Below are 13,258 nucleotides of genomic sequence, written 5' to 3' on the forward strand. Positions count from 1 at the left end.
ATTATCGTAGATTTATCAGTGGTGACAGTGTTTCCTAGCCTCAGTGCAGTGGGCAGCTGGGAGGAGGTGCTCTTATTCTCCATGGACTTTACAGTGTCCCAAAACTTTTTGGAGTTAGTGCTACATGAGGTTGGTGAGAGTAGGCGAGCTTTTACCTCCAGCCATGGCTAGCATCTGGCATCGTACTCAGCACCAATGGATGGGCCCCAGCAGCCCTGCACCAGCTGAGTTAGAGGGTCCTTCGCCACACCTGGGTTGTTCCATGGGGCGGCCCAAGACTGCTTTTGTGTCCTTGTGCATTCTCCTCACGGGGCAACACCTAAGCCCCTTACGTGCACCAGAGCAGGCACCCTCCTGGCCCCCATGTTTCTCTAAAATGACACTGGCTATCAGCTTTCCCTCTATTACGGCCAGAGGCACACGAGGACTCAATCCTGTCTGGTACCTTAGCTGCTCTGCCCTTCTGCCCTGCCTGTCTTGCCGGATAGGATTATGCACGCAAGGACTAAAGTCCCCCTTGAGGCCTGTGGTCTTTTAGAGACTGTGCAATTTAGGTTAGATGCCTTTTTGTGGATGTTCATATTTCCAGAATAAATATTTCAGGGCTATATATTTTTTTAAACACAACAATCTTACTAGCAAAGACAGTACAGTATGAAGATAGGCAGAAACTGCTTCTCCAATGGAAATCCCTGTTCACGCTTGTAGTCGATGTCATGGCGACGTTGACTAGCTAAGCTCATGCGCAGAAACATGTCATCGGGTCTAACGGTCATCTCGCACCTAACTGCGCATGTGCAGGCCGTCCAATCAAAGGCACTCCTTCGATATAAAGTTGTTTTGGACAAAAATGAAAACGTCAGTTTATCACTTTCACGGGGTCTAAGTAATAACATGTTCAACTACTTAAAACATTGGCTTGAATCTAGGTTGTGCCTTAAGATTTCGAGAAAATGAACAACGAAGGGGAAAAAATGCACTTCTCTCGTTGACTTCTCAAACCCCAAATCCCGGCCTGGTCTGCTTGGTCTGTTTCACAAGCGTTCCCGGAAGCCTTGCAATGTTGTGCCTCTGGGTTCAGAAACTCTGTGCTATTAGCTATATAACATCTTATAATTTGAAAACTACACACCAGTGGCCATGAGGTGGGGATAAGATGGCGGACAGGAAAAATTTGAGAAAAGTGGAACATATTGTAAGTCAATATGGAATGGGGGAATGCACAAGCATTCTGGAAAATCTGATGAAGGAGAAGATGGCGGACAGGGACAAAAAGGAGAAAAGTGGAACATGGAGTGGTGGATCACACAGAAGGAAATTCAACGTGAAGAGAGTGAGAATGAATTAACTGCAGTGGCAGGAGCTGTGAAGACCGCTGAGTTTGAGCCTCATCCTGATGATGACAAAGATGATTCTGGCAGAGTGGGAGTGAGAGTCTTGGAGAGAATGGATCCTTGCCTTCTGGCAGATCCATATGTGGTGTCTGGTTGGGTGGAGAAAAGGTTGGGGAATGTTGGGTCGGTGAAAGTGACTCAAAGTGGAATCGTGTTGATTTTTTGCGTTTCTGCCATCCAGAGGGAGCATGCGCTCTGCACCACGCGACTGAGGACAAGAACTGTGACTTGCTTTCCTTTCCAGAGCAGGGCGCCGTTGAAAGGAGTGGTAACTGGAGTGGCGTTAAGTGTTGAAGAGGATCAACTGAAGTTGAAGATTCCCGGTGTCTGTGACGTCCTCCGTTTGGTGCGATGCAGACCTGGTGGAGAGCTTGGTGAAACAAAGAAGACACTGTCTGTACTACTGAGTTTTGATATAGAGTCTTTACCAGATAAAGTCAAGTTAGGATGTGTCAGTTATCCCGTGAGAGCTTTTGTCCCGAATCCATTACAGTGTTTTAGGTGTCAAGCTTATGGTCAGGTGGCAGCAGTGTATAGGAGAGATATTCCTAGATGTGACAAGTGTGCAGGAGGACATGAGACAAAGGAATGTGTAGTATCGGTGGGAAAGGTTGTGAGTGTTAACTGTAAGGGTACCCATGGTGCTGGAGATCAGAGGTGTCTGGTGAGAGAAAGGCAGGTTGAGGTTGCCAGGATCAGAGTAGTGCAGAAGGTGTTGTATGCTGAGGCAGTGAAGAGAGTAGTAGAGGAAGATGGGTCCAGGGTGAGTGATCCTAGGAGGATCCATGTGAGTAGGCCGAAGCCAATAGAGAGTGATAGGAATAACATGTGTTTCAGTAAGCTTGTTTTTTTGGCGTTCATGGCCATGGGTGTCAATTGTACTGCAGGAATGGAACGTAAATCACAGAGGATAGATGTTGTGATAGCAGCTGCAGAGAAGTACTTGGGTGTGTGAGATTTTACTGCAGAACAATTACAATAAGTTTTGAACAATAGTGTACCATCCTCCCAGGCTACTGGCCTGGAGTAGGATCAGACAGGGCCAAAGTAGTGGAATAGTGGTGCGGTTTAAATGGGTGCAGGGTTAGCTGGTAGGGCAATTTTTTCACAGTGTAAAGAATTCATACTACAGAAAAGTAGGCTGATACACAGCAAATAGAGTAATTGGCGGCATGCACCTATAACATTTGTTTGCGGACCGCCATAAAAAAATTAACTACACGCCATTTTGACAACATCCTGCTAACCCAGAGTGAGCTTCCGGTCTGAAAGGAGGTGTGACCGTGACGGGATGATTTTCGGCTGCCATCGCTCAGCCGAACAATCTGGAGAAACAATTCAAGTGTGTGTTGGAGGTCTACAAAAACAGGTATCCCAATACGTGCCTAATAAATCAACTAAATTAATGATTGCATGTAATGTATTTATACACAATCTTTCGAGTGCATTATTTCCAACCACACATGGAGGCCTCCATTGCTAGTTAGCTAGCTAGCTAACATTAGCTGAATGGCTGGCTAGTTAAAAAAAGAGCTAAGGTTAGCTAACCGGCTAGGTAGCTCATGTTAGTGGGCCAGCAATCATTGCGCTTAGTAGCTAGCAATTTGTGGCAAATTCAGGAAGCTAAAACGTATTTTCTGCAGACATGGTGTTTTAAGTCTGCAAAATAAATCTCGCCTTACTAGTATAACTAGGTAATGTTAGCTAGCGTGCTACACTTGTCCCTTTATGAAAACGGTGTTCACCATGTTGTTTTGGTTGCGCTACAGTGCCTTGTACAATAGGTGTTGACTAACGGTGAAATGCTTACTTACGGGCCCTTCCCAACAATGCAGAGAAAAATAATAACACGAGGAATAAAGACACAATGAGTAACGATAACACTTGTCTATGTACACGGGGTACAAGTACCGAGTCGATGTGCAAGGGTACGAGGTAGATATGTACATAAAGGTAGGGGTAAAGTGACTAGGCAACAGAATAGGTGATAAGCAGTAACAGCAGCGTATGTGATGAGTCAGAAGACTTTGCAAAAGGGGGTCAATGCAGATAGTCGTGGTACTTATTTGGTTAATTATTTAGAAGTGTTTTGGTTTGGGGGTAGAAACTTTTCAGTGTCCTGTTGGTTCCAGACTTGGCATCTGTACCGCAGTAGCATAGAGAACTGTCTGACTTGCATGGCTGGAGTCAGTGACAATTTTTAGGGCCTTCCTCTGACACCGCCTGGTATAGAGGTCCTGAATGGTAGGGAGATTGGCCCCAGTGATGTACTGGGCCGTATATACTACCCTCTGTAGCTCCTTGCAGTCAGATCCCAAGCAGTTGCCATACCAAGCGGTGATGAAGGCAGTCAAGATGCTCTCAATTGTGCAGCTGTAAAACTTTTTGAGGATCTAAGGGACCATGCCAAATCTTTTCAGCCTCCTGAGGGGGAAGAGGCATTGTCGTGCATTCTTCACGACTGTTGTTGTGTCGGATCATTCCATGTCATTTCATCAAACCATGACACCCACCATCTCAAATTGTTCTGAAATTGTTTCTGTAGTTAGGAACAGATAAGATTAGCATTCCTGAAACATTATTTTTTTTGTAATCTAAATTAATCTCTGAGAAATTAAGCTAATTGATTGCACCCAAATTGGCCTTTTTAATTTATAGGATTCACATAATATTCAACAAATATAGTACCCAACATCCGATTAAGACCACACTTCCTACCATTGTCCAATAAAATTGTCAAAAGCCACCCACGGACCCCCCCCCCCCCCCCCCACACCACACCACAAAACAATTCCACTCCAACAACTAGTATGCAGGATCAGTTCTCTATGTCTGACAAGTAGTATGGAGCTGCGGATTCATCCTTTGTAATGGTCTCTTGTGTTTATTAAATGGATCACAACATTTTCTTTGCAACTTTGGGTAGAAAACCAATAGCTTTTGCTCAAGATGAAAATACATGTGGTCAATTGTGTGGTAAAGCCAGTCCTCCATGAAAGCAATTCAGTTTGTCCTTCTCTTAGCAACCTAATGCTTCAACACAACTCTCCTTGAATAGACCAACAAATGGAAGCTCTCTGAAACGTGCTATCTGTATGGTGCAATTTTCATATGAAGACTTTTCCTACAAGCACAGAACTTTAATGAAGAAATGGGCTAGTGACTAAAATGTTGCGACAACCCTAATAAAATAATACAATTATAAACCATTGCATTGCAGTCATGTTTTTCAATAAAATTATTACTAAATGTGATTAGTACCATTAAACCCAATACCATTACAAAACACTATACAGTGTGTGTTTGGGATTTTACCATTGAAGACCATTAGAGAACATTTTATTTTACCTTTATTTAACTAGGCAAGTCAGTTAAGAACAAATTCTTTTTTACAATGACGGCCAAACCCGGACGACGCTGGGCCAATTGTGCGCCGCCCTATGGGACTCCCAATCACGGCCGGTTGTGATACAGCCTGGAATCGAACCAGGGGGTCTGTAGTGACGCCTCTAGCACTGAGATGCAGTGCCTTAGACCGCTGCGCCACATTGAAACCATTAGAACTGCTGTAGGCTAATGGTTTGCTTGTTCGCCAGGAATGGTCTAACTAATCCATACCTTTTTTAAGGGGGAAAAACACAGGGTCTGTTTCCTGGACACAAATTAAGGCTAAGAGAAGGACAAACTGAATTGCTTTCATGGAGAACTGGCTTGAACTGTGAGAATGACTGCACAATTTATTTTCATCATGAGCAAAAGCTATTGGTTTTCTACCCAAAGTTGTAAAGAAAATGTTGTAATCCATTTAATAAACACGAGACCAGGGCTGGGTTTCCCAAAAGCATTGCAGCACTAAGATCATCTTAATTCCATTGAAACTAAATGGACGAAAGACTATCTTAGTGCTACAATGCTTTTGGGAAACCCAGCCCAGCAAAATTGATAAAAGTAGCAGGAACAATGGAATCTAGTGGGCAAAACGTGGTACTTTCACACCAGATTCACAGGGGAATTTGAGGAAGGCCCTCAAAATTGTCAAAGACTCCAGCCACCCTAGTCATAGACTGTTCTCTCTGCTACCGCACGGCAAGCGGTACCGGAGTGCCAAGTCTAGGTCCAAAAGACTTCTCAACAGCTTCTACCCCCAAGCCATAAGACTCCTGAACAGCTAATCATGGCTACCCGGACTATTTGCACTGCCCCCCCACCCCATCCTTTTTACGCTGCTGCTACTCTGTTAAGTATTTATGCATAGTCACTTTAACTCTACCCACATGTACATATTACCTCAACTAGTCGGAGCCCCCGCACATTGACTCTGCAACGGCACCCCCCTGTATATATAGCCTCCCTACTGTCACTTTATTTTACTTCTGCTCTTTTTTTTCTCAACACTTTTTTTGTTGTTGTTTTATTTTTACTTTTTTTGTTTAAAATAAATGCACTGTTGGTTAAGGGCTGTAAGTAAGCATTTCACTGTAATGTCTGCACCTGTTGTATTCGGTGCATGTGACCAATAAAATTTGATTTGATTTGAATACATTACATAGTATGAATAAGCAATACTTCAAGCACCAGCTCCATACTACTTGTCAGACATAGAGAACTGATCCTGTATACTGGTTTTTAGGGTGGGATTGATGCGGGCGGTCTGTGGATGGCTTTTGATAATTTTATTGGATTCCTCATGTCTTACTCATTGTTAGGAAGAATTATAGTCCAAATCGGATGTTTGGTACTATATTTATTGAAGATTAAATGAATCCTATAAATTAAAAGGGCCAATTTGAGTGCCATCATTCAGCTTAATCTCTCAGATCAAATTATATTTTAACAAAATAATGTTTCAGGAATGCTAATGTTTCTAACTACAGAAACGATTTCAGAAAGATCTGAGATGGTGGGTGTAAATCCTCAGCCCCTTCGATGTGGATGGGGGCGTGCTCGGCCCTCCGTTTCCTGTAGTACACCATCAGCTCCTTTGTCTTGCTGATGTTGAGGGAGAGGTTGTTGTCCTGTCACCACACTGCCAGGTCACTGACCACCTCCCCTATAGGCTGTCTTATCGTCATCAGTGATCAAACTTAATGATGGTGTTGGAGTCGTGGGTGAACAGGGAGTACAGGAGGGGACTAAGCATTCACCCCTGAGGGGCCCCCGTGTTGAGGGTCAGCGGGGCGGATGTGTTGTTGCCTACCCTGCCAGGTCACTGAATTGAATGTTCATTTCTCTACCATAAGCCGCCTCCAACGTTGTTTTAGAGAATTTGGCAGTACGTCAAACCAGCCTCACAACCGCAGACCAGCCCAGGACCTCCACATCCGGCTGTTTCACCTGCAGGATTGTCTGAGACCAGCCACCCTGACAGCTGATGAAACTGTGGGTTTGCACAACCGAATAATTTCTGCACAAACTGTCAGAAACCGTCTCAGGGAAGCTCATCCGCGTGCTCGTCGTCCTCACCAGGGTCTTGACCTGACTGTAGTTTGGCGTCATAACCGACTTCAGTGGGCAAATGCTCACCTTCGATGGCCACTGGCACGCTGGAGAAGTGTTCTCTTCATGGATGAATCCCGGTTTCAACTGTACCGGGCAGATGACAGACAGCGTGTATGGCATTGTGTGGGCGAGCGGTTTGATGATGTCAGCGTTGTGAACAGAGTGCCCCATGGTGGCGGTGGGGTTATGGTATGGGCAGGCATAAGCTATGGACAATAAACACAATTGCATTTTATCAATGGCAATTTGAATGCACAGAGATACTGTGATGAGATCCTGAGGTCCATTGTCGTGCCATTCATCTACCTCATGTTTCAGCATGATCATGCACGGCCCCATGTCAAAAGCATCAGCTGAAAATGTCCCAGTTCTTCCCTGGCATGCATACTCACCAGAAATGTCACCCGTTGAGCATGTTTGGAATGCTCTGTATCGACAGTACGACAGTGTGTTCCAGTTCCCGCCAATATCCAGCAACTTCGCACAGCCATTGAAAAGGAGTGGGAAAACATTCCACATGCCACAATCAACAGCCTGATCAACTCTATGTGAAGGAGATGTGTCTCGCTGCATGAGACAAATGGTGGTCACACCAGATACTGACTGGTTTTCTGATCCACGCCCCTACTTTTTTTTTTTTAAGGTATCTGTGACCAACAGATGCATATCTGTATTCCCAGTCATGTGAAATCCATAGATTAGGGCCTAATGACTTTATTTAAATGGACTGATTTCCTTATACAGTGAGGGAAAAAAGTATTTGATCCCCTGCTGATTTTGTACATTTGCCCACTGACAAAGACATGATCAGTCTATAATTTTAATGGTAGGTTTATTTGAACAGTGAGAGACAGAATAAAAACAAAAAAATCCAGAAAAACGCATGTCAAAAATGTTAGAAATTGATTTTTCATTTTAATGAGGGAAATAAGTATTTGACCCCTCTGCAAAACATGACTTAGTACTTGGTGGCAAAACCCTTGTTGGCAATCACAGAGGTCAGACGTTTCTTGTAGTTGGCCACCAGGTTTGCACACATCTCAGGAGGGATTTTGCGCCACTCCTCTTTGCAGATCTTCTCCAAGTCATTAAGGTTTCGAGGCTGACGTTTGGCAACTCGAACCTTCAGCTCCCTCCACAGATTTTCTATGGGATTAAGGTCTGGAGACTGGCTAGGCCACTCCAGGACCTTAATGTGCTTCTTCTTGAGCCACTCCTTTGTTGCCTTGGCCGTGTGTTTTGGGTCATTGTCATGCTGGAATACCCATCCATGACCCATTTTCAATGCCCTGGCTGAGGGAAGGAGGTTCTCACCCAAAATTTGACGGTATATGGCCCCGTCCATCGTCCCTTTGATGCGGTGAAGTTGTCCTGTCCCCTTAGCAGAAAAACACCCCCAAAGCATAATGTTTCCACCTCCATGTTTGATGGTGGGGATGGTGTTCTTGGGGTCATAGGCAGCATTCCTCCTCCTCCAAACACGGCGAGTTGAGTTGATGCCAAAGAGCTCGATTTTGGTCTCATCTGACCACAACACTTTCATCCAGTTCTCCTCTGAATCATTCAGATGTTCATTGCCAAACTTCAGACGGGCCTGTATATGTGCTTTATTGAGCAGGGGGACCTTGCGGGCGCTGCAGGATTTCAGTCCTTCACTGCGTAGTGTGTTACCAATTGTTTTCTTGGTGACTATGGTCCCAGCTGCCTTGAGATCAATGACAAGATCCTCCCATGTAGTTTGGGGCTGATTCCTCACCGTTCTCATGATCATTGCAACTCCACGAGATGAGATCTTGCATGGAGCCCCAGGCCGAGGGAGATTTACAGTTATTTTGTGTTTCTTCCGTTTGCGAATAATCGCACCTACTGTTGTCACCTTCACACCAAGCTGCTTGGTGATGGTCTTGTAGCCCATTCCAGCCTTGTGTAGGTCTACAATCTTGTCCCTGACATCCTTGGAGAGCTCTTTAGTCTTGGCCATGGTGGAGAGTTTGGAATCTAATTGATTGATCGCTTCTGTGGACAGGTGTCTTTTATACAGGTAACAAGCTGAGATTAGGAGCACTCCCTTTAAGAGTGTGCTCCTAATTTCACTCGTTACCTGTATAAAAGACACCTGGGAGCCAGAAATCTTTCTGATTGAGAGGGGGTCAAATACTTATTTCCCTCATTAAAATGAAAAATCAATTTCTAACATTTTTGACATGCGTTTTTCTGGATTTTTTTGTTGTTATTCTGTCTCTCACTGTTCAAATAAACCTACCATTAAAATTATAGACTGATAATTTCTTTGTCAGTGGGCAAACGTACAAAATCAGCAGGGGATCAAATACTTTTTTCCCTCACTGTAACTCAGTAAACTCATTGTTGCATGTTGGGTTTATATTTTTGTTCTGTGTAATATGGTATTGGTTCTGTCCTGTCTCCTCACAGCCACCGTGCCCCGCCGCGGCCCCACCCCAAGCGGAGCTGTCATGTGGCAGGAGGCCCGCAAACATGAGCGCAAGCTGCGCGGCATGATGGTGGACTACAAACGCCGCGGCGAGCGCCGGCGAGAGTACTACGAGAAGATCGTAAGTCACCCAGCGCAGTGTTTGTTTTGCTTTTCTTGTGCATAGCCCATTACACTAATCATCAACATCTGCACAAGTTCATATAATCTGGTATTTTAGTGCTGGGCTGGTACTAAAGCCTTCACACCCTGTAGCTCTCCAAGACCAGGGTTGGTGATTGCTGAATGAGGATTTACCTGCTCTCCTCTCCTGTCCTATTCCTGTTCTCCCTTTCACCCTTTCCTGTCCTCTACAGAAAAAGGACCCGGCTCAGTTCCTTCAGGTTCATGGCCGGGCCTATAAGATCCATCTGGACTCAGCCATAGCGCTCGCCGCAGAAAGCCCCATCAACATGTGAGGAGAGAAACACACAACATGCATACAACACACACAAGACATGCATGCACGTACATACACACGTACATACGTGCCACCATGTCTTACTCTTACATGCACAAACATGATATAACACAAAAAAAATATTTCTGCACACACTCACACCACTTAAGAATACTAATCAAGATTTTATAGTCCCGTGTAGCTCAGTTGGTAGAGCATGACTAAAATGTAAATGTTATGTTCTCTGTTGCTGCAGGATGCCCTGGCAGGGAGATGCCAACAACATGATTGACAGGTTTGACGTGAGGGCACACCTGGACTTCATACCCACCTACACCCCTCCACTCCTCAACACAGCGTAAGTGTGACTGAGGTCTCTCCTTATTACGCCACTCTAGTAAGGTGTCCTCGCTGAAATAGATTATTATAATCATACACACACAGGTTGATTTGTGTTTGTTTGATGAAATGTGATATGAATGGTCAAATGTGTTACGTGGGACCACCGTTTTTCGTCCAACATATTGAAGTGTTCCGTTTCGGTTGCAGCACCCCAGAACAGGAGTCGGAGGAGAGGAAGTGCAACTATGAGCGTTACAGAGGCCTAGTGCAGAACGACTTTGCCAGCAGTGAGTATCCGCCGGTGTTGGTATTGCCATGTCTCTTGTGCCTCCCTCCCAGTGGGTATATTGTTTTTCTCAGTGCTCTGTGTTCTCTAACCTCCTGCTGTCCCTCTGCAGTCTCTGAGGAGCAGTGTTTGTACCAGATCCAAATGGATGAGCTCTATGGTGGCCTGCAGAGACCAAATGAGGATGAGAAGAAAAAGTTAGTCCTATCCCATCTTTTCACAATCTCCACATTCTCTATTTATGGCTTATATAAGTATCCACTAATTTACAGATTGTTTAGATTGATTATGAATAAGCCCCTCCCTTTTGTTTAGGCTTGCTAAGGAGAAGGCCACCATTGGCTACACGTACGAGGACAGCACTGTTACGGAGCCTGGGGAGGAAGAAGAGAAAGGGGAGGAGGATGACTCTGAGAACAGCGAATCAGAGGAGGACGAGGGCATCCCAGACATTGGTGAGTCCCCATACCTTCTCACCCACACAAGTATGAGTTGTTGGGTTGAATGGACATGGGGCTTGTTTGACATTGCAGCCTACTGCCGACTGACTGATCTACAAATTACCTTGCATCAAAAATAAAATATTATTTGTAGATCAGTCACAATTTACCCATAATGTGTCATGTTGACCGCAATGTTGAACAAGCCCAGTAAATGGTCATGTATGTAGAATGTGTGTATGCATTATTTTCTGATACCACTTTGTCGTGTGTGTTTCAGATGTGGAGGTGGACGTTGACGAGCTCAACGCGGAGCAGGAGTTGGATCTGAACAAGATGGCCACCCCATATGGAATGGCAGAGGGAGATTTTGTCAGGTCAGTCTGCCTGCTCCCATTATAGGCTATGTGTTTCGCTAAATTGTATGTGTTGAGATTACATTATCGCTGGAGGCAATGGAAAAAAGTAACATTTTGCTCTTGGTCTTACATTGCTTCATGTTGCATTTTATGTTTTTTTGCATTTTATGTTTCTAGTAAATGACCAGTTGCTTTCATAGCGTATTTTTAACAAAGGTAAAACAGTAAAATGTTTTCTGTTGTGCACACTGTGTGTTAACTGGCTGACTGTTTGACAGGATGCTGAGGAAAGACAAGGATGAGGTGGAGGCCATTAAACACGCCAAGGCTCTGGAGGCAGAGAAGGCCATGTACTCGGTAAGAAAGAATCGGTGTGTGTGTCCGGTGTGTTGCTGTCATGTCAATGATTGTTGGTAGGCCTATGCTTTCCCCTGATGATGTCCCTGACTGTGTGTGTGTGTGTGTGACCCTCAGGGTCGTCGCTCTCGCAGACAGAGGAGGGAGTTCAGAGAGAAGAGACTGAAGGGCAGACAGATCAGCCCACCCAGGTAAAGAGCAGTTTATACCAGGGTTGGGGTCAATTCCATTCCATTTCAATTCCAGTCAATTCAGGAAGTACACAGAAATTCCAATTCGGTTCAATGCTTTTCAATTAGGAACATTAATAATTTGAATTTGGTTTGCTTTCTGAATTTACTGGAATGAAATGGAATTGACCCCAAACCTGATTTTATACCGTATGGGGTAACTCACCTCATCCACTACCAATGTGTAGCACACACATGGTATGAGACACACTTTCACACCTCTTTAAACCCTTTCTCTGTTTATGATCTCTAGCTATGCCAGGAGAGACAGCCCAACCTACGATCCCTACAAACGGTGAGTGGGAGACCAACCGTTTAACTTTCTGTCAAAGTTTTTCACTTTAAAAGTCCATCTAATATATTTTGACAAGGAAAGTAATGGCACAGTCATGCTTTTGATCAGTGCTAACAACTCATGATGAACTGCTTGCTCGTGAGGTTTGAGGTAACCTTTTAATCAGTAGAGATAACACTGATGATTCTCCCCTCCGGCAGCGGGGCAGGTAGCTTAGCGGTTAGAGCTAGGTTGAATCCCTGAGCCGACTAGGTAGAAATCTGCCCTTGTGCAAGGCACATGATGCGAAATGCATCATACTGTGACACTTCCTGTATTTTGAAAGTTCTGTATCTTGAAAACTTGATTGCTGGCATGGAAAACATTTTGGGGCTGTATCAACAGTGGACTAATTAAACAAATACCATACGTTTTTGAGTGGAATTTTCCTTTTACCCCTAATTGCTCCAGGGTCGCCGTCAATAATGGCTGATCCCTGGCCTTGACCCCACTCTCCGAGGGTGTCTCAGGGGGAGTGGGATATGCAGAAAACACATTTCCATTTCAAACCACACACTTGTACAGATTACACGCTTGTACATGTGTGAAACAGGACAAATATAAGCACCCCTATTTGATTTGACCTCCTTTCTCTCACCCTCAGGCCCCAGTCTGAGTCCAGTTCGGAGTCGCGGTCCCGCTCCCGTTCCCCAGGCCCAGAGAAGATCACCTTCATCACCAGCTTCGGAGGCAGTGACGAGGAGGCTGCCGCGGCAACCCAAGCTCCACCCCCTGTCCACTCTGGCCACACCCCCGCCAACTCGCTGCACCACCCCGCAGGTCATAGCAGGGGCTCCCGGTCGGTAGCTTTCCCCTTCCGCTTTCCATTGGTTGTTTACTCCTGTCAGTCATGTTGCTGTTCATTGACTACAGCTGTAGAGATTTGGGCTATAGAGATTTGGTAGGTGAAGTGGAGCTCAGATTTAGGTTAGTTTGTTTGACCTGAATAGCTTACAATCCTAGTAGTGTGACATTTTAGAGATGCGTGTTAGTTTGTGCATCCCAAACAGCAAATTCTGCATGTTTATTCTGTGTTATGGTAAATCAATGAGATCCCATGGATCTTAACATTAAAAGCTGCCCTAGACACCTTTTAGTACCACTCTTAAAGGCACCATGAGGTAAG

General features: G+C 44.9%; 1 protein-coding gene across 1 annotated transcript; it reads left to right on the forward strand.

The window, feature by feature from the left end:
- Positions 1-2,655: 2,655 nt before the first annotated feature.
- LOC311117940 (CLK4-associating serine/arginine rich protein-like) lies at positions 2,656-13,258 on the forward strand. Its single transcript, XM_084192833.1, has 12 exons — positions 2,656-2,763; positions 9,327-9,466; positions 9,702-9,799; positions 10,041-10,142; positions 10,334-10,413; positions 10,525-10,609; positions 10,728-10,867; positions 11,133-11,229; positions 11,490-11,568; positions 11,686-11,759; positions 12,052-12,093; positions 12,737-13,258. The coding sequence occupies exons 2-12, from the start codon at positions 9,368-9,370 to the stop codon at positions 13,035-13,037; spliced, it is 1,197 nt and encodes a 398-aa protein (XP_084048959.1). The 5' UTR covers positions 2,656-2,763; positions 9,327-9,367; the 3' UTR covers positions 13,038-13,258.

Source organism: Coregonus lavaretus, assembly GCF_964263955.1.
Source record: "Coregonus lavaretus genome assembly, contig: HAP1_SCAFFOLD_4233, whole genome shotgun sequence".
Taxonomy (NCBI): domain Eukaryota; kingdom Metazoa; phylum Chordata; class Actinopteri; order Salmoniformes; family Salmonidae; genus Coregonus; species Coregonus lavaretus.

What these genes read in the sequence shown, in the direction of transcription:
- LOC311117940 (XM_084192833.1), top strand. Translation starts at nt 9,368, where the DNA reads ATGTGGCAGGAGGCCCGCAAACATGAGCGCAAGCTGCGCGGCATGATG. An exon ending in CCTCCACTCCTCAACACAGC is followed by an intron (nt 10,143 to 10,333) that starts GTAAGTGTGACT and finishes TTTCGGTTGCAG; the next exon opens with CACCCCAGAACAGGAGTCGG. An exon ending in GCAGAGGGAGATTTTGTCAG is followed by an intron (nt 11,230 to 11,489) that starts GTCAGTCTGCCT and finishes ACTGTTTGACAG; the next exon opens with GATGCTGAGGAAAGACAAGG.